The sequence below is a fragment of the Laetiporus sulphureus genome (assembly GCF_001632365.1).
Source record: "Laetiporus sulphureus 93-53 unplaced genomic scaffold LAESUscaffold_5, whole genome shotgun sequence".
Taxonomy (NCBI): domain Eukaryota; kingdom Fungi; phylum Basidiomycota; class Agaricomycetes; order Polyporales; family Laetiporaceae; genus Laetiporus; species Laetiporus sulphureus.
In genome coordinates, this window is record NW_024468514.1 from 280,129 (window position 1) to 299,814 (window position 19,686).

A 19,686-nucleotide genomic window follows, 5' to 3' on the forward strand; every position below is an offset into this window, starting at 1 on the left:
AATGCGCGATGGGTACAAATGCGTCATAACCGGGGAAGTGGACCGGAAGCATGTAGCTAAAGTGAAGACCAGGACGGGCTTAGGAAAAACGGAAGCAGCGCATATCATTCCCTTCAGTCTGAACGACTTCGAGGAGACGGATGTTCCCATGGTGCGCTTCAATGGCTTCATATGCGCTCCGAGAGACTCTAATACTCAGCCAATGTGACAGACGGCCAACAAGACCACAATATGGACAGCCTTACAAGCATTCTCTGGTCATCTGCTGGACGGTCCCAAGGGCGATGACATCAACTCTCTGGGGAACGTGCTTACCCTTGAGGCCTCCATGCATCAGATGTTTGACGAGCTTGTACTGGCCCTCGAATCCATAGAGGTGAGTCTCCCTCTCGTTTGTTAGCGAGTATATTATGATCGGGTGGCCACAAATAAGGCGAAACCTAACGTTAATGCATTCTCACTTGGGGTTACGCGAAGCATTCTTACGATCTACCCGAATTCGTCACTTTAAGTGACCATTCCAATTCCGGGAAGGCGTTGGGAAGCCTTTCTATTTCGCAAATTGCATTGTCATCCCTCATACCCATGGTCTTGTTTCATTCAGCCCAACCCGACGTACTTGTCAGTTCATGCCGCAATATGTAAGGTTCTTCACGCGTCTGGCCGTGCAGAAGAGTTGGACAGAATTCTCGAGGACCTAGACGACGATGAAGTATTGTTTCTCTCACAAGACGGTAGCATGGCGGATTTGCTCGAGGTGGCTCTGCTTAGGGCTGTTGCGGGACAAGCTCTCTCGCCAGGTGCAAGTTAACGTGCTCAAGCTGGCACAAGCAGTGAACATGGTGACCGTCCACAACGGCGATGAGGACTCTGACTTTATAGAAGTGTTCCAGATTAATGACACCAGAAGGAAGAGAGAGTGCTTCCACAGGGTGAAGATCACTCTCAGAAAGGATGGAAAGGACAGAAGAGGAGCCAAAGGACTGAAACTACTAATGAAGGGATTCCCGACATCAAGGATCATCTTCAGAGCTTTTTGCACTGCTGGCATTTGGCTGTCACACCCCGATCAAAAAAGAGAAGGATGTGGGTGGAGAGGTCAAAATTAACTCATGCAGAAGGTCGAGGTCGAGCTTAGAGCGCTTCCGCAGCCATCAGTTGACTCGCGGAAGCAGCTCAAGAAGCTGATCACGCCGAAGCACGTTGCTACCACCGGAAGCTTCAAAAAAGTGCAGGAGGAGGGGACAGGTGAGGACGAAGAAGAAAACATCTATCTTTGTTGCTGGAAGGACCTGGCAACCTGAAGGACTTCCTCCTCATCCTCGCTTCGCAAAGTCATGGTATGCATACCCTGAATTATAATGAACGACACAGGAGACTGATGAAGATGTGGTCCGTAGAGTACGTCTGCAACTACAACCTCTACCAGGACGACAACATCGAGATTGAGGTTCGCCTCACGGGCATTGTCCAGGTGTATGTCAAGGGCCAGGACTGAGTGACCAGATTCGGCGCCACGCTCGCTCCGGGCGTCAACGTCCACTACCATCAGCATTTCTTCTGCTGCTGCGTCGATCCCATGGTCGACGGTCTGTACAACACCGTCGTCGAGACGGACGTTCTCCTACTGCCAGACACACTGATTGGACCGCCCTAGAACTTTGCGGGCAACGCTTTCATTACGCGCGACCACCCGCTCGAGGTGCAGAGCGAGGACGCGCGCGACGTGAGCCACGAGCTCGACCGGCGCTGGTCGATCATTAACCCGAAGAAATGCCACCCATACCCGGGCAAATTCGCGGGGTGCTTGATCATGGGCATGAAGGGCATGAAGGTGCCGCTGATGATGCGTCCCGACGGGTGGATCGGCAAGCGCGCGCCATTTGCACACAAGCCGCTGTGGGTCGTGAAGGACGTGGAGGGCGAGAGGGGATCCCGAATGTGGCCATGTGAAAAGTACGTCCCGCAGACGAGGGACACGTGCGCGGAAACGATCGTCAAGGGCATGGAGGAGGACATTCTCCTCTACCTCACTACCGGTACTCAGCTCTTCTAACCATATGATGGGAGTCTTAGTTGATCGAATGCTGCGATAGGTGTCATCCATATTCCCAGGCAGGAGTGCGATCTTCCCGTCCATCGCAAACCTTGTTGGGGATGTGGAGTCAACGCGCGCGTTTTATTGCCGACTACTCAAATTGATGCTGCGCAGATCGTGCCCCACCAGAATGCACCCATTCCAGCTTCCCTGCCCGTACGTCGCTTGGAGGTGCATTTGTCGCACGATGGTTGTGGGCAAAGGAGGTCACACCTGCGGAAACAGGACGTGGCGGGTTTGAGGAGGAAGTGTGAAGGCTGCTTGCGAAGTGCTGAGCTGCTACCGGTGGTGCTCCCCTGAAGACCAATGTCAATGACCCGAGCAGTGGACGCAAAGCAGTGAGTACGCCGGAAAGTGGGACAAGTATGCTCTACGGTCACGGTGGTCGATCTGCTCTTGGCCCCATCATTCTCGTCGTCGAGGAGGAGGAAGAGGAGATCGAGGAGATGGAGAACACGGGCGGACTCTTTTACGATAGGTTCCGGATACGGCGAGAGCGACGCGGGAAGGATGAGGACCTTGACGAGCTCCAAAGTAGGTCCCCGCCATGACTGGCAGCACGCTAGGTGGCCCTTCCACCGCATTTACTACATCGGATCTGAATGGCATCAAACCCTAATTCCGAGACCGCCGCGACTGACGCTGCCGTACAGGATGTCTGCTCCAGTCTTACTCACTCCCGTCACTGCCATGTCGACATCCGACACCGAAATACAGCTCGATCTCGCGAAGGCTGCACCGGGCCGGGTGTTGGTACATATAGACAGCAAGTATGGGCATTGTATATACTCCCTAGTAAGGGACAACGTCGCATGGGGTGCAATAATAATCGTTCTACACCGGAGTTAGCTTTGAACATATATCTGTTTCTGTCTAATATAACACGAAACTCGACGTATTGCGACCCGCGGGGGTTAGAAACACTCCCGGAGGCGAAGAATGTGCTTTTCAGGGCTACTTGTCAAGGACTCACGTTCCTCCGGTCAATCGACAGTCTTGTCTCCGGAAACGGCTCCGATGCGTGGGACACTGCAGACTGAACCTGAGCGAAGACTCGGAAGAGGAAGGCAGCGGGGTGGGTAGTTATCAATGGATGCGCACCGCAATGGACGCGCACTGCAGGTCTGCAATTTGCACGATGAGCGGCATAGCTTTGCGCAAAACGTATTGAAGGGCATGACGAACCAACTTGTGTTGAACACCTCAACCTACTGCAACAGCCCTCAGCAGAGCTACCTCGAGTAGATCTGCCGTGCTGCCATGCGAGAGTACAGGCGTCTCCCCCTCGTTCAGATCCGCGAGAATTCTGTCCAACTCCTTTGCGCGGCCAGACGCGTGAAGAACCTTACATATTGCAGCATGAAGTGACAAATAGGCCGAGTTGGGCTGAATGAAACAAGACCATGGGTATGAGGGATGAAAATGCAATTTGCGAAATAGAAAGGCTTACCAACGCCTTGCCAGAATTAGAATGGTCACTTAAAGTGACGGTCTCGGATAGATCGCGACGATTCTTCGCATTACCCCAAGTGAGAATGCGATAAACGTTGGATTTTGCCTTTCTGTGGCCGCCCGTCATAACATATTCGGTCAAAGATGAGAGGGAGACTCACTTCTATGGGTTCGAGGGCCAGTACAAGCTGGCCAAACAACCGATGCACGGAGGCCGAAAGAGTAAGCACGTTCTCCAGAGAGTTGATGTCATCGCCCCTGAGACCGTCCAGTGAACGACCAGAAAATGCTTGTAAGGCTGCCCACACTGCAGTCTCGTCGACCATCTATCACATTGACATTAATCTCTCCGAACGCATATGAAGCCATTGAAGCGCACCGTGGGAACGTCCGTCTCCTCGAAATCGTTCAGACCGAAGGGCATGATATGCGCTGCATCCGTTGTGTCGAGGTCGAAACCCGTCCAGGTCGTGATTTTATCCACATGGTCCTTCCCGGTTATGACGCATTTGTACCCATCGCGCACCAGAGCCTGCATGAGCTAGGTGAAACCACAGCCTGCGTACAGATATAACCAAACGCAAGCTCGGCCTTCAGGGTATTGAGACGCTTCTCAGGCTCAGGTGTCACAGTCGAATCAAATTCGTTGCGAAAGGGGTGACTTCTGGGAGCTGGTGTTTTCCCTCCGGCGGCCCGAACTACCGCACGTCGCACTCAGTGCCGTACCCTTGCTGAATGGAAAGTAGAAGCAACGTACCAGGAACAAGTATGCTGGTGTAGTAGTAGTTCGCAAGGTCATCCAGTTGTTCCGGCTCAGCAACGTTGACTGCCCATGCAATGTTAAGCTTACCGCGCAGGGATGGTGCATCTTAGATGGCGGCCTTGAGTAGATTCCTGTTGTTTGTCGAAGCAGGGGATTTTTCTATCTTCTCAAGCTGATCAGAGATAAATGTCTGCGCTAACGCGTCGGCAGGAAGGGGCCCAGGGTAGGTTGCAGGAATCATTAGGAGTAGGTTAGGAGCACGACAAGTCGACACAGCTCGGTTCCGTACAAGTTCCATACGTTTTAGTCTCCAATCAGATCTTAAATAACGTAGCGTTATCGGTAAAGAATTAGTTACGTGCATAAACCCACTTACCTGAATTATCCACGGCCGAGTTCGACTCATTCCTAGTACGATCTCAATATTCAATCGTCCTAGCAGAATGGAGGGAAATTACGGATGTATGAGCAGCAAGCGCTCTGACGGATCGGTCGCGGCAGAAGGTCCAAGCGATCATATGTCGGCGGTCCGCAGGCACAATTCAACGTAACAAGTGTTAAATTAAAGTCTACACAAGTTCCGTTCGATGCGGCAGCACCTGCGACCAGAATGCGCCTTATAGCTTCTTCAGCAACCCCTCCAGCTTGCGCAGCGCGACAACGTTCTCTTCTGCACTGCCCACTGTGATCCGCAAGCAGCCCTCGCATCCCAGCTCACCCCCACGGTACCGCACGACAACGCCCTCTTCCTCCGCCGCAGTCTTATATATCCTGTGTGCGCGCGTATTGTCCGGCAGCCCGCTCCCGCACTTCTCTAACACCGGCACCATCACAAAGTTCGCGTTGTTCCCACCGATCGCAGCACCGAGCCCGAGCGGCCGAAGTTTCTCCAGTTCATGCAATAGTACCGCACGTTGCTCGACGAGCACGGCCACCTTCGCGCTCATAGCCGCGACCGCGGATGGCCTGAGCGCCGAGAGCGCGAGCGACGCCGTCGGAGCCGAGATGTTGTACGGCGCCCTTGTATTCATAAGGATCTGTACAAGTGCCGGATGCGCGAGGGCCATGCCCAGGCTGACAGTCATCATGAGTAATTGTGCAGCTGTGAGGGCACTCGAGGCTCTCACCGGATCGCTGCGAGCCCGAAGCTCTTGCTAAGTGTCTGCATTACACACAGATTGGCGTACTGCTTGATGAGCGGCACCGCGCTGCCTGACCCGCCCGCAAAGTCGATGTATGCCTCATCGACGATGACGATACCCTTGAACGGTTTGTATTCCAGCAATTCGCGCAGTGCGGTAAGAGAGATCAGCGTGCCAGTCGGGTTGCCTGGAGAGCAGAGAAAGATAAGCTTGATGGTCGGGTCCACAGCTACAGCCCTCTTGATCTGCAGGATCAGTTTGTCAGTCAATAATGCATGAATATGGCATAAGAACATGCCTCACACCTCCGAGATCCTAAGTGAGAATCGGCCGCGCTCACCGCCCTCTCCGTTCTCCCCGCTGAGCTCTAGAGGCTCCTTGACCACGCCAACATCATTCACCTGTGCGCACACGCTATACATCCCATATGTCGGCGGCGTAATGAGGATCTTCTCCTGTCCAGGCGCCACACAGACGCGCATGAGAAGGTCAATCACCTCGTCCGAGCCAACACCGAGGAACACATAATCTGGTCCGGGTAGACCACGCAGTTCCGCAATTCGCTCGCGGATTTGGTCGTTCCTCGGTGAGGGGTAGCGATGCAGGGCGAGCGAGAGCGTGGCTTGCAATTCGGGCTCTAATTCCGGTGCTGATTTTGATGCATCACCGTTGAATTGTGGGATAGAGTGTCCGAGAGCATTTTCATTCGCATCTAGGAGTATTCCTTCCGAATAGTCATCTCGTGCACACCGATAGGGCTGAAGGTTGAGGATGTTTGGCCGGATGACCTTCTCAATGTCGAAGTGCGCCGGCGACGTGGGATAGAGTGATGGTGGCAGTCCAAGAATCGTCATGATGGATAAGAAATCACACCCGATGAACACGCTGTTCGATGTCGGGAGAAACGATGGCGTTGCAAATGGGCCAGGCGATTCTGCATGACTCGGGAGGGAGAGAAAAGATGGGCGGTTAGATTAGATTATCCCGCTAAATGGCCTATCCCGAGATTATCAGTCACTTGCACTTGTCTTTCAATATTTCAGCATCGTCTTCATCGGCTCGCATGGACGAAAACCTTCCAGCTCACGTCGAGCTCCTCGCAGAGCTAGCAGGTACCGTGGGTGGCTCTTGTCGTGGTTAGATTGGCTCTCATGTCACGTATAAGGCCACGACGATCGCGCCTGGCATGTTGCATGGAATCCCGCGAGACCGATCCTCGCGTCCTGCTCAGCAGACAAGACTGTTCGACTCTACAACTACGATGTCGCTGAACCATCAGAAGGCAGCACACAGCCAGCCGTGACTTTTTCGCACACCACCACCATCCCGACTGGTCATACTAAGACAGTACGCGCAATTGCGTGGTCTCCATCTGGAAGGTCGCTCGCCACTGCGTCGTTTGACTCGAACATCGGGATATGGGAGCAGGAGGGAGGCGAGGGGGAAGAACCCAGAGTAGACGCGGAATGGGAGTGCATGAGTCTGTTGGAGGGCCATGAGACGGAATGCAAGAGTGTCGCGTACTCCAGCGCGGGGAACCTCCTCGCGAGCTGTAGCAGGGACAAGACGGTATGGGTATGGGAAGGTTCGTTAATCAAGCTGCCGTGACGGTGCTCCGGTGCTGAGTGTTTTCCAGTGCATCCCGATGCTGACTTCGAATGCATGGGCGTGCTCATGGAGCACTCTCAGGACGTCAAGTGTGTTGCCTGGCACCCCACAGAGGAGGTCAGATGCTCATCTTCTGACTTTCCCTTATGCACCTGCTCACCACCTCGCCTCCCACCAGTGCAGATTCTCGCCTCCGCATCCTATGACGATACCATCAAACTATACATAGATGACCCGTCCGAGGACTGGTACTGCTTCGCGACGCTGACGGGACACGAATCCACCGTTTGGTCGCTCGCCTTCTCGCCAGATGGCCGATTTCTTGCATCGGGCTCTGATGACACAACCGTGCGCATCTGGGAGCGCGTGCAGGAGCATAAGTGGGAGTGTGTGGCGGTCCTGGGCGGACACGAGCGTAGTGTCTACTCCGTCAGCTGGGGAAGAGGCAAAAGCAGCGAGGAGGGCGCGCTCGGATGGCTGGCGAGCACTGGTGGCGATGGAATGGTGGTTGTGCGGCAGATGAGCGTAAGTTCTGTCATTCATTCTGTCTCTGGGTACTATGCTGATGTGTGGAACGGTGTTCAGGTAGTCCCACCGGCGACCCTGGGTGGCAAGAGCACCATAGCGCACAAGGTGATTGCGCGCGTCTCGTCTGCACATGGCGTCTCGGATGTGAACAGTGTCGTTTGGTGTCCGCGCAAGGGTTTGGAGAATATCTTCGCGACGGCCGGCGACGAAGGCTTAGTCAAGGTATGGAGAGTTGTCACAAGCTGATTTGCCACCGTGATCCGCGTGTTGTAAGTGTTCGTGCCAATAACTCATCAGGTCCGATAGCAGTGTCATCATGAAAATGAAATTGTTATACACACTCTGCTTATCACTTGACCGGCGACGGCAGGTAGCTTTCGGGCAATGCAAAATCGGGACTGCGAATTGTGTCGACTGACTATACAACTAATGTGCTCGTCTATCAGCCTTCAATCTCAGTCAGTTCATTTTATCTAGGTCTCTTTGGCAAACACGCAGATCATCAATCAGGTAAGCTTGGCTCATTGCCTATCAATGAACTACTACAAAGTTCGGTTCGTTTATCCCTGATTACGCGTCTGCAACAGGGCTACAGCAGCATATACATCAATGCATATGCTTACTTATCTGCTCGAAGTAACTGCGACCGACTGCCCAATAGATTTACTATCTACTGGGTCTCACGTTCACCGGCGAATGTGAAATGGCTGGGACAAGATAGTAAAGATAGGGCGCCTCTGTACAATCAACTGAATGCTCCGGGTAAACATCGGAAGGAGGTGATCGGTGCCGACTTCCTCCCGCTCCTCCTAGTGCTTAATGACCATATCTCGTGGCTGATTGCGCGAAACACTTTGCTCTGTAATGAGCTTATTTCTGGCCGAACCGGAAAGATACAAGTGCGGGTCTGACACCGACACGAAACTAACATACAGAAGATGGCCCAACTGCCGAAAAACTTTGCTTGGGGGTACGCTACAGGTGAGACAAATTCACCGGGACCGGGGCATAATATCCTTGAACGCTGTTATTCACGGAGTTTACTGCCTCTAACGTCTGCAGTCTGTGAATTTGCCGGAGCTGTTCTGACTGCACTCCACAGCGAGCTACCAGATCGAAGGCGCCGTCTCCGAAGGAGGGCGCGGTCCGTCTATCTGGGACACGTTCTGCAAGATTCCAGGCAAGATCCGCGACAGCACGAGCGGAGAGGTTGCAACCGACTCGTACCACCTCTGGAAAGAAGACGTTGCGTTGCTGAAGTCATACGGGGTGAACTCCTACCGGTTCTCGCTCTCATGGTCCAGGATTATCCCGCTCGGTGGAAGGAACGATGCCATCAACGAAGAGGGAATCGCCTACTACAGAGGACTGGCGGTGGAACTGTTGAAAAACGGTATCACTCCTTACGTGGTCAGTGGGCTGCTTGGGTGGCGTCGCATGGCACTACTGAAAGGGGTGACAACTAGACGCTTTATCACTGGGATTTACCGCAAGCGCTCGACGATCGCTACAAAGGCTGGCTTAACAAAGAAGAGATTGTGCAAGACTTTGTCAACTATGCGAAGGTATTGTCTGAATTGATAATCTCGGGGTCTGTTCGTTCTCCAAGCGTCGATTATGAGTGACAGGTCTGCTTCACGGCTTTTGGAGACCTCGTAAAGCACTGGTACGTCCGAAGCAGAGTAGATGCCAGGCGTTGTGAACTCGAATGAATCATAGGATCACATTCAACGAACCATGGTGCATCTCTTGTCTGGGCTATCAGAAGGGTGTCTTTGCCCCTGGACACAAGAGTGACACGGAAACGTGGATGTAGGCTAGTTCTTCTTCTCATCACGCACCGCGGTAAATACTGGGTCTTACTTACACAGTGTGGCCCACAATGTCATCCTTTCCCATGCGTACGCCGTCAAGCTCTACCGAGAGGAGTTCAAGTCCGTGCAGGGCGGTCAGATTGGCATCACGCTGGATTGTCATTATCCATTCCCCTACGATGACTCGCCTGAGAGTACGTATGCTGCTTACCGCGGACAGTGCTCATGCTGACACAAAGAACGTAAGACGTTGAGGCTGCGAAGCGGGGAATCGATTTCAAGCTAGGTGCAGCTCTAGCATCACCTACTCCCGAAAAGTCCTTCTAAACCTCCTTCGTCCCCGATAGGCAGATTCGCGGTTCGTCTGCCTTGCCCCTCCCGTTCCGCTCCCTCGAAGTCCTAAGACCGTTTGTAGGACCCCATCTACAACGGGTATTACCCAGCACGAGTGAAAGCTATCGTAAAGGACCGCCTTCCTGAGTTCACCGAGGAAGAGATCGCCGTCGTCAAGGGCTCTTCCGACTTCTTCGGGCTGAACACCTATACATCCCAGATCGTCCGTAAGTACTTCCTGCTGTGTTTACGATCATTGTACGAATGCTCTGATTTCGACATGGACCAGAGGATGGAGGCGATGATGAGACAAACGGCTACATACGTGTTGGCTTCACACGTCCGGATGGGACGCAGCTGGGGACGCAAGGCGAGTCTGCTATGCTGCCGATAAAAGCGCACGGCTGACTTTCCACCCGCAGCTCATGTTTCTTGGCTCCAAACATGTAAGCTCTAGTTCTTACATGATAAGACTACGACGGACGCTTAACTAATCGATGAGTAACATAGACCCACCTGGCTTCCGCACAGTGAGTTTCCTTTCCATTCATGAAGTTATATTACACATCCGTGGCACTAACGCCGATGTGTTCAGCTACTCAACTATCTCTGGAAGGTGAGAAGGCAATTGGGTTTCATTGTGGCGGTCGCTTACTGGTGGTGCTCCTCAGACATATGAGAAGCCAATCTAGTAAAAAGCCATATACATGTTGCCTTTGCTTCACAATTAACTAGAATTCACCATAGCGTCACTGAAAATGGCTTTGCCGCGAAGAATGAGAACACTCTTCCTCGCGAAGAGGTTCTACACGACGTGGACCGCATTGAGTACTTCGAGGGCTATGCAAACGCAATGTTGCAGGCGGCCACCGAAGATGGTGTGCCAGTGAATGGATACTTCGGCTGGAGTGAGTAGCAGCTCTATGATCCTGAACCTTAATTGTTGATCCCTTTCATCAGGCCTGCTTGACAACTTTGAATGGTGCGTTCTGTATCGTACAGTATCGGCTTGTGACTTGATGCAGTGTCGTTCGCGTGATAACAGGGCGGACGGTTACGAAACCCGCTTTGGCGTCACTTACGTGGACTATGCAACGCAGAAGCGATACCCGAAAGAGTCGTCGCAGTTCTTGAAGAAGGTATATCATAAAGATCCTCCACTTTTTGCGTCATGAAAGCCTGATGTGCCAGGGCAGTGGTTTTCAGAGCATGTCGAGGCGTGAACGTACTGATGCGCATCGTTCATCGTGTACAGATGGCAGGTATCTGTCAAGACAGACATTATATACTGAGCTTTGGATTTGAACGCTCTGCTCACGCCTTCGGAATGTGTCTTCCGATTCTGCTTTTCGTTTATTGAATCCACAGCTTTGTATAAATGTCGATATCCTCAAGAACTGCTTCTATTCATAGCGAAATTACTTACTCGAGACCCTTCTGGCTGCTTCATCAGGTCATCTTGCGATAGCTGCGTCCTTGTGCATGATGTGAAAGTTGTTGGGCCACCTCCATGCATCGAAATCTTTCAGCGTTTTACCCTGCGGACCACGACGACTCAATTGAATAGCCTTTCCTGTCAATGCCATGTGGTTGCACGAGCGTCTCCGGTGTATGTTGCTCTTGCAGTATCATCGGATGCCCCTGATCACAATGTGCATCATACGATGGTGTAACAGCCTTCCAGCGCCAAAGATTGGTGCATGCAGCATTTATAGCTAGCTATAAAAAGCCCGCTCTTGTCTTTTCGAGGAACTATGATCAATCATCAGAACGAAGTTCACCTCAACGGCGGTCTTAGAAGACAATTAGTAATACGCTGCCGTCTCGCCGCGTGACAACGGTGAGTAAGTTTTTTCATGTTGCCATCTTCTTGTTGCTTTTGCGAACCGTCATTCTGTCGATGCAGCTCGAGTCAGCACCTACTATCATCACGGAACGGGTCAAAGCCTTTCGCAATATTCTGCTGCAAATTCAAGGTGGACGGATGAGACTCCCGAACATCTCTTGTCAGCAGTGTGGTCGATCCATCGATTACCATACATGAACTTGTGAGCCGCTAAAATCTTTATTGCATGGGTGAAAGGTTCGGGTCTGGAGCACTTCGTGATCCCTCCTCCCACGTAGGCAACGGCTTTGTTTCGTTGATGACCTTTTACTATCGGAGGAAGGGCCTGCAACGCTGCTCCGTTGCATGCGCAGACGGAATATATAAGCCATCTACTATTCGCGCAGAAAAATATGTCAGTGAACACCCGTCATGACTTCGAACATCTGGAGAACAAGGCGGACCTATTGAAGACATGCCATTCCCGTCGTAAAAGACCTGGAGCAGCCGCGCTCAGACTTCGTTGACAGCGTTAAGCATGAGGATCAGCGGTTAATTAGTCCTGACCAAAAACCTGGATACGTCGATTTCGCTCTAGCAGCTCCGCTCTCGGGAGGGTGGGCCGATCAGTCAGCGCAACAAGGGAAGGTGGGGTTGCCATCTGGATAATTTGCAACCCCATATGAACGTCGTCTAGTATGTGTACTAGATCTCGATTATTCATAACAAGGCTCACTACCGCAGACAGGTCTGGACGGCCGGTATCATTTGCCCATCGTATCATGTATGTGGGCTGCGCTACATTACAGTGCCATGACGTACAGCTGGCCATCAGGGTAGACTGCATCGGCCTCGCTCGGGGACTATGCGTCCATTTATCTGAAGCACGGAAGCATCACGGATCCTCTAACGAAATCTTCAATGAAGATCTCGGATGAGGTATAGGCAGGAGACGCCGTGCGTATTACTCCGGAAGGCCAGCACGATCATCCCTTTTGTGAGCAATATCTGTGGCTACATAGAAGGGGGGAGAGATCTGTCGCCGTAATCCGGGGTTTGAGATCGTTCATTGATTGGTCATTTGCAGGTCAATGTTCAGTAGCAAATGCAATCGAAGTTCATGAATCTGAGCACCGGTGCGAAATGACCGCAATCTGGGCGACAAACATGTACATCACTCCGAACTGAAGGAAATCAATCCTGAAGAGCAGTGCGCAGCCCACCGTGTGTATATGAAGGACTCGGATGAGTATCTCGCCGGTGCCCAGTGTCGAAGTTAGCGCCGTCATGGAAGATTCGAGGTAGGAGGCGCCCGGCAGACTCCGGCCTCACTTCGAGTACAGCCTTGCCAGGGACATATATTGGTCCCTTGTTGGAGTATGTAGGGCGAAATCCTTATTGTCAGTAATTTGATGGCTACGTCAGCGATCGGCCCGATACAGCCTGCGAAATTTCATGACTCGTATTAAGGAACCCCAACTTCTTCCTTGTTTCGTGTTGCGAAGTGCACGGTGCCAGCATTCAGCGACGCCGGCGGCTGATGCATTGCAATGAAGCTTATCTGCCGAATGGTTACCAACGTATGAACCCTTTGCACTCTCAAGCAGTGATCTGCATGCCGCATGCAAAGCGTCGTCTATTCCACTAAGTATACGGCATGGCAGGATTGCTCAGTTGCGCACATGAGACGACGACGACATGCATTGCGGTATCGGGCCGGTTGTTTTTCCCATGAGAATCTGACCGGACTTGGTGAGCGGTTCTGGGTTGCTACACAGCGGAGTCAATGACAAAGATCTCTCAATAGATAAAGAATAATAGAACAACAGCACAGCTAAACGAAGTCCAGCTTCACTTCGCGACGGCGTACATAAAAGTCGATGGACGAGTAGAAATAGTCTGTGTATGTGCGTAGGGGAGGGGGACAGGAAATATAACGTTCACCAAATGTTCATCCGCGATCTTGCTAAACTCGTAGCCTCACCCACAGTTTTCCCTCCGGTGACGAAGGAGAGCATCACTTCGGGCGAAATGTCCACCGCAGATGTCGCAGATTTCAAGAGTGCTCTTGAGATGTACCTGGGCGATATGTTTGCCCAGCGACTCATAATTCATCAGGTCGCTGCGACAATCCGGCGACCAAAGGCACTTTCCGCGGTTTCGGTTGCTCCAGGGCCTGTCTTTCGTATTGAAGTGGTGATCTTTTAAATGACGCTGGATACCCGAAGGAGTGAGGTCATCCAAATAGATACCGCACCAGCCACCTTCCCAGGTGCATCGCTGGAGATTCTGTGGTGGGCCCGCAGAGACAGCGGCTTGAGTCGGCCTGGATTCGAACGGTCAGCTGAAAGTCAATCTACATGTCCGCGCCTGCCTTCGACTCACATCGTATCGACAGGATACCCGGCATTCGTCATCGGACTCTGATAATATTGTTGATTCATCTGGCTGGTCATTCTGAATGAGGAAAGAAAGCCATGTTAATTCACAGATGAGGACTGTATGGTTCCTATAGACTCACTGAGTTCCTGGTACAGCAGGCCAGTCATTGCCATAAGGTGAAAACTGCAGAGAGCTGGGGAGGTGCTGTTGCGTTACTGGTGGATAATCTGAGTGGCCTCCAGGGATGCTGTGGTACCATCCATGAAGACTTTTGTAAGTTTGACAGATACTTAAGAATGGGGGGCCTGAACTGACGTAAAATTGCCCGATGAGTGAGGGCCCGCAGAGGATTGAGACTTCTGAGGATGAGACATGTCGTTGAGCGAGCAAAGTCGATGAGGAGCATGCAAGAGAGCATGGCGTGTACTTATAGACAGTGTGGTTCAACCTCTCGTCCTGTATCAGTCCACATAACCGCTTGTCCTGTAGCCATCGGCGACAAGATGACTCCTTGCCTACGGTTTGAAAGTCACACATCGAGATATCAGTCACCAGGTGAAGGAATGTTCAGCTTGTCACGAGACAGTCCGACTCGAATCGGAGGCTGAAACGCTCGATGAAGCTTTCTAGGGCCATTACGCAAGGTCAGATTCATCGCCCGCCAGTAGTAAGAGCGTACCCGGCCGGATCGTACGTTCATTGCTGTCAACCGATTGGTACTGACTCTGACAATGAATTTACATATCATCGTTCCGCTATTCCCATCCAGGAAGAAAGGATATGCATGACGATGTGTGAATCACAAGGTCTTCTAATTGAATGTCAATCTGCCGTGAGGGAAAAAATCCGATGGTACACAGCAGCACGGATTTTCTACTGGCCGTTCGGTGACACCAACTGAGCAGTACTTCCCTTGAAGCGAGTAGAGGAGATTGCTCATGGTGGAAAACGTGAACGCCCGTGGCATGGCTTTTCACTAGATTGCAGTGCCACAACATGCTGTGTGACGCCCCAACGTTAAACAGCAAAGAAAAAAATTACGGCATTGGTGAAACGTCCATTATAATAGGATAGACCCGGGCAACTGTCCAGTCATATGAGCATCACGGAATTTGTCAATGATCTACATCTGAAACATGCCTGTACGAGAATTCAACGCGGACAAGTTTGCGCCGAGCACAAGTCGCAACTACCGAGTCTGTGACAGAGATAAGAGTGTTGACTACTGTTACCTCCCGATTGAAAACCCAAGCAGGTACTACTCCGGTCTCTCAAGACACGCGTTCAGTGTCACCATTCTATGGGGTTGGAGGCGAGATGAGCAAAGCTTTCGAACATGATGCATGGGTCGTCCCGCACGAGGAATAATTGAACTCCGGTACCGGTTATCACAAATGATCCGTCTGTAGCGTTAGCTAAAGGGATTGGCCGCGATGTCAATTTCGCGGAACCAAGATGGTTCGCACTAAAGTGTGGATCCAACATGTCTGTGTGCCACGTCTTCCATGCTTCTTATCAGATATCTTGCCGCTACAATATGTGCTGTAACAATGCAATGCTGCATTCAGTTAGAATCTCAGATTCACGCCGTGAGTCATAGCCACCACGACTCTTTCACCCCACCGTTCTCGAGGTCAACAAAGGGCAGCTAGGTGAAACTCGCGCTCATCATCGCAGGAAACGGGACAAGGGCAGGCCAAGGACTTTTACTTGTTTGCCTTCTAACACTGCTCAAGCTTCCATCTGCAGCACAAATAGCGCACCCATTTTATGAGACTGAGGAGATGCGATGCAGTGATCCGAGCTGAGCCGCCGATGACTCTTCTTTATCGAGCACGACACGATCACATGATGTATTCCGTCAGGTTAGCAATACAGGTGCAGGTTCTTCCCTTCGTCCAACTTCTACCTTGAACCCCATCTTCTTGCGCGACATCACTTGATGCTGAGAATGTGGCAAGGGAGAGGTTTTCAGAGTCCCGCGCAGTTCACATAATGACCGCAGCGTTTCAGGATTTCGCTACAAATTTGCAACCGGGAGTCAATATTTGCCAGCACAGCGACGCCGGCTGGCGACAATTGAAGCGCACTGCAGGCAACAATCCATCAACAATCCATCTGTCAAGGGCAACTTCCAGATACGCCGGCGAGGCGGTGTTCATTGAAATCCCGGATCTATCTTATGCCCCTCGGTGTTCCCAGTCAGCAGAGTCGATGCCTCATGAGCTCGGCCACATTCTCCTCTGCTGAGCACAGAACTTGTAGAGAAACATGGCGGCCAGCCAATTTCAAGACGAATTGTCACCCAGTTTTACCACAGTCGCCATACAAATAAATTCAACTAGGAAAACCAATGGTCCCGCAAACTCCTAGACTGATGAATCATGGTACAGATCCTCCGCCTGTTGACATAATCACATGCACAACGTAGTCAAGAAGTCTGTACAAATGCGTGAAAATGCAAAAGCATGTCTCGTCACTGTAAGAGCCTCCAACTGTGAGTGAGCACGCACCACTTTGCGCTATTGCCGCCCGTTTCCCCCTCTTCCTTCTTCACTCGCTGGCTCTGGCTGCAGTAATTCTTTATATGGCGATCAAGAGAGTCCGCTCTTCCAAGCTCGTGATGGCAATGAGGGCAGCTTCTCGCGGTGCTTTTCAAGTGCACAGATGCAATGTGCTTTCCGAAGCTCGCATGATTCAGCTCTCTGTCGCATTTTCCATCCCAGTCCACCCATTTGCACAGCCCACGATCCTTATTATGCCAAGGTACACCCTGGAAATGGTGTTCTTTCAAATGGCGTGTAATCCCGGCAGGCGACAAGTCGTCGAGAGTCACGCCGCAAGTCCCATCCCAGCTACAGGTGACGTTTCGGCCATAAACAAGAGGGAACGCTGGCGGCAATTGTTGGGGAAGGATGCCGTACGCGACTCTGGGGTCATAATGCTGATGAGATCCGTGAGGCACGGAGTACGGAGCATAAGTGTAGTGATATGAATGCTGATCTTGCGATGCGTGGACTCCACTGAAGTTTTGACTGCATTAAATCAGCACGAGCAGAACATTGAGATGATCAACACGTACATCTGCATGTTCATCACATCGTGAGCAGGAACACCTGGAGCGAAAGACTGTGTCGGAGGATCCTCGTACGATCTCTCACTGCGATCTACGGTTAGGTGTGCTAGGCGAGTCAAGGATATCAGACTGACTATTGGTTCGTAGGAAGTGGCCCCGATGCAACATTCGGGTATGGGTATTTAGGATCGATAGCCCCGTTGCCATCGTACCAATCCACAGATCGGGCATCATGGATGGTGTCCATGTTTCAGTAACGACGGAATGCGTTAAGGCCGATAGACGTAGATGTCTGTCCTGGCACGGACGATGGCGATTGGGGTGTACTACGAAGAGGGGAAGAGTATCTGGGCCTGCTGAGTACAGAAGAGATACATGAGTCCTCGTGCAGCGCATCTTGCCGGACACGGAAGTTGTTGTTGTCTAGCGCGTAGTTGTCATTGGATATCAGTGTGCACAGGCCGTGATTCGAGTCTGGATTTTTGCTGGATCTACTATTACAAAATAGGCGGTGCTATCCCATGCGGAACCGCGTACAGCCATCATATTCTGTTTTTGAGTGCCGCTCGCTTCCATGCAGCACTATAGTCTACTTCCGAGTTATATTACACCGAGCAGCGTTAGTCGGGGATGGCGGAACTCTACTCATGAAGCCTTCTACCGATCCAGAATTTCCGTTCCAGCACCGGAATGCAAAACCTTCGGGCCACGTCGAGGACATGTACTTCGTTTGGGATGCCTCTCCGTAATGTACAGGCGTCTACGGTCTGCAACGCGTTGCAGGCATTCTCACGCCTCTTAAAATATGAATAAACGCCCGTTTGTCACGCACTGCCTGGAAGGGAAGGATCCATGGTTCCAGTCACAAATTTAATTTTTGTGGACTCGCGCCTCACTGAAATCAACAGCCAGTAGTCACGCCTTGTCATAATCTAGTCACACCGCTTTCACTCGAAGTAGTGCTAAATTTAGTGTAGAATTAATCCCCTCCGCCGTCTCATTCAAAGTCCGCTTTATGTCTGGAAAGTAATCATCATACCTGACTTCTTCCGCATAGACGTAGCGTTAGCTGCTTAATAAACCGAATCAGAAGACATGGAAGCTGCCGAAATTCAAGCAACAATCAACGACGTACTGAGGGGACGAGCTTCTAGCACCGGTAGGTCGGTTCAATCATTACGAGCCGCAAAGTAAAACAGCAGCGGTGACGGGCGAATATCACACCTAGCTGTCTCGGCGTATTCTGCTTTCTCACTTTGGACCGAACCGCAGCCTAGACGGTGGGGAAACGCCTTGGCGATGCATGGACGGTCTCAGGGCATCGAGAGGTACCATTTGTGACCGACACATAGCGCGAGAGCATTGAGTCTCAATGTACGGATTGTTAAAATGCCATCGAACCTCTGCACGACGGGCATGATACTTTACCGTAGAGTCTAGACGCCATTGCATTTATGAAACGTTGGAAGAGCAAGATGATGTGGCAAGTCACTATGAAGAAGCAGAATGTTCAACTGACTGTCCTTGTGCGCTGCACCTAAATCGTCAAATTGGGGGTGAACTTGACACGACGGCATGGGAAAGCCGGACTTCGTTCAAGCTGTCATGTTAAGAAAGAGTGCTCACAAAATTTTCTATGGTGGTATCAAGTCGGTATCTCATGGCGTCTGTTATGTGGTTTGGATAGATGCTTCGGCTGGCTCAAGGCAGCCTGATCTGCATCACGCCCTCACAATTAAAATTTTCACACCAGTTCATTGCTTATGAAATGATCACTCACCCATCACGTACCTTAATAATGACTTTCAATACCAGTATACAGCACGACTGGAAGCGTGCCACTGCTGTCACATTGCCAGAGATCATCAGGAGAAACAATGTTGACGCTTTCTACAGCTGCTCCGAATGTGATGAGCCGCCGGTCAACATGAATGACAGGTGGCGACACCGGTAGGTTTAGGCCAGTCCATAGGTGCTTTGGGTGCATTCATAGTCTGCCATTTGAATGTTTCTGAAACTGATTTGCATTAAGGGCACGCCATTGACTCAACAAAATGTCGGTACGGCCGCACGCCGGCCGTCCTGCTAATGCATGACAGTGGCCTACTCCTTAGAGACTTGTTCTCAATGCGTCAGCATCAGACACAGGCTAAGCGCACATGAAGGGGCACATCTTGCCCTCTTGAGTGACCGACTGGGGGCGCTTGAATGTGTTACGGTGGCATCTCAATTCGACCGGCTCTATATCAACGCCGTGATTTTGAGGGTGTTGAGCTCAAAGCATCGGTGTCTAGTTTGTCAGAAAGGGCATTCAGAACAACATGCGCTAAACTATTACCAGGAAGGCATCGGTGGCAGGACTCACTTGCCTCATGGTATTGCAAGTTCAGTTGGACTTCTTTACCCACTCAAGCTGTCTCCACGTGCTTCAAGTAGTGGTCGTATTAGGTTCAGAAGCACAAGAAACCGAGCCCTCCGATGCCTTCCGATGCGCAATTCAGTCTACGGAACTTGAACCATCGGAAAGCGCTTGCGACATTGTGCGTCCGGGCCCGTCGCGCGATGTCTCAGCAACGTGCCTAGTGTCCAGTGGTGATAGTGAATACCTTATTCAAACTTGAGGTTTACTTGGATATCCAGATATGCCGTGACCATGCAAATATCC

General features: G+C 51.5%; 7 protein-coding genes across 7 annotated transcripts; 3 read left to right on the top strand and 4 right to left on the bottom strand.

The window, feature by feature from the left end:
- Positions 1-8: 8 nt before the first annotated feature.
- On the top strand, positions 9-2,649 carry LAESUDRAFT_755802 (amine oxidase catalytic domain-containing protein; the record flags this gene model as incomplete). Its single annotated transcript, XM_040912076.1, has 11 exons — positions 9-22; positions 73-151; positions 212-376; positions 1,119-1,248; positions 1,290-1,340; positions 1,401-1,476; positions 1,507-1,606; positions 1,658-2,039; positions 2,097-2,150; positions 2,213-2,346; positions 2,401-2,649. 11 exons carry the CDS (start codon positions 9-11, stop codon positions 2,647-2,649), a joined length of 1,434 nt encoding a protein of 477 aa, XP_040768034.1.
- A 652-nt stretch (positions 2,650-3,301) lies between these two features.
- LAESUDRAFT_755803 (uncharacterized protein) lies at positions 3,302-4,088 on the bottom strand (the record flags this gene model as incomplete). The annotated part of the gene is made up of 4 exons (XM_040912077.1): positions 3,302-3,484; positions 3,549-3,656; positions 3,712-3,876; positions 3,930-4,088. The coding sequence occupies 4 exons, from the start codon at positions 4,086-4,088 to the stop codon at positions 3,302-3,304; spliced, it is 615 nt and encodes a 204-aa protein (XP_040768035.1).
- Positions 4,089-4,930: 842 nt separating this feature from the next.
- On the bottom strand, positions 4,931-6,309 carry LAESUDRAFT_645164 (histidinol-phosphate aminotransferase; the record flags this gene model as incomplete). Its single annotated transcript, XM_040903904.1, has 3 exons — positions 4,931-5,387; positions 5,441-5,700; positions 5,761-6,309. The coding sequence occupies 3 exons, from the start codon at positions 6,307-6,309 to the stop codon at positions 4,931-4,933; spliced, it is 1,266 nt and encodes a 421-aa protein (XP_040768036.1).
- A 209-nt stretch (positions 6,310-6,518) lies between these two features.
- LAESUDRAFT_644452 (WD40 repeat-like protein) lies at positions 6,519-7,837 on the top strand (the record flags this gene model as incomplete). The annotated part of the gene is made up of 5 exons (XM_040903858.1): positions 6,519-6,567; positions 6,621-7,040; positions 7,092-7,180; positions 7,247-7,592; positions 7,653-7,837. 5 exons carry the CDS (start codon positions 6,519-6,521, stop codon positions 7,835-7,837), a joined length of 1,089 nt encoding a protein of 362 aa, XP_040768037.1.
- Positions 7,838-8,380: 543 nt separating this feature from the next.
- On the top strand, positions 8,381-11,362 carry LAESUDRAFT_419554 (glycoside hydrolase family 1 protein). The gene is made up of 18 exons (XM_040902381.1): positions 8,381-8,572; positions 8,694-9,001; positions 9,058-9,156; positions 9,220-9,257; positions 9,311-9,403; positions 9,463-9,599; positions 9,653-9,691; positions 9,753-9,763; positions 9,821-9,965; positions 10,028-10,108; positions 10,161-10,184; positions 10,249-10,268; positions 10,334-10,354; positions 10,410-10,429; positions 10,486-10,646; positions 10,699-10,720; positions 10,784-10,877; positions 10,935-11,362. Exons 1-18 carry the CDS (start codon positions 8,530-8,532, stop codon positions 10,959-10,961), a joined length of 1,383 nt encoding a protein of 460 aa, XP_040768038.1. The 5' UTR covers positions 8,381-8,529; the 3' UTR covers positions 10,962-11,362.
- A 2,015-nt stretch (positions 11,363-13,377) lies between these two features.
- On the bottom strand, positions 13,378-14,467 carry LAESUDRAFT_419654 (uncharacterized protein). Its single transcript, XM_040902382.1, has 5 exons — positions 14,377-14,467; positions 14,261-14,322; positions 14,085-14,192; positions 13,949-14,020; positions 13,378-13,889 (listed from the first exon to the last, which is right to left on the bottom strand). Exons 2-5 carry the CDS (start codon positions 14,317-14,319, stop codon positions 13,544-13,546), a joined length of 585 nt encoding a protein of 194 aa, XP_040768039.1. The 5' UTR covers positions 14,320-14,322; positions 14,377-14,467; the 3' UTR covers positions 13,378-13,543.
- Positions 14,468-16,421: 1,954 nt separating this feature from the next.
- LAESUDRAFT_711526 (uncharacterized protein) lies at positions 16,422-17,268 on the bottom strand (the record flags this gene model as incomplete). Its single annotated transcript, XM_040906838.1, has 3 exons — positions 16,422-16,980; positions 17,028-17,105; positions 17,156-17,268. 3 exons carry the CDS (start codon positions 17,266-17,268, stop codon positions 16,422-16,424), a joined length of 750 nt encoding a protein of 249 aa, XP_040768040.1.
- Positions 17,269-19,686: the final 2,418 nt, after the last annotated feature.

Bases quoted from the DNA above. Each gene is read 5' to 3' on its own strand.
- LAESUDRAFT_419554 (XM_040902381.1), top strand. From the start codon at position 8,530: ATGGCCCAACTGCCGAAAAACTTTGCTTGGGGGTACGCTACAG. The intron at 10,269-10,333 runs GTGAGTTTCCTT...CGATGTGTTCAG, and splicing joins ACCCACCTGGCTTCCGCACA to CTACTCAACTATCTCTGGAA. The intron at 10,721-10,783 runs GTGCGTTCTGTA...GCGTGATAACAG, and splicing joins CTGCTTGACAACTTTGAATG to GGCGGACGGTTACGAAACCC.
- LAESUDRAFT_419654 (XM_040902382.1), bottom strand. From the start codon at position 14,319: ATGTCTCATCCTCAGAAGTCTCAATCCTCTGCGGGCCCTCACTCATCG. The intron at 14,021-14,084 runs GTGAGTCTATAG...TTCCTCATTCAG, and splicing joins CCTGCTGTACCAGGAACTCA to AATGACCAGCCAGATGAATC. The intron at 13,890-13,948 runs GTGAGTCGAAGG...GTTCGAATCCAG, and splicing joins GGGTATCCTGTCGATACGAT to GCCGACTCAAGCCGCTGTCT.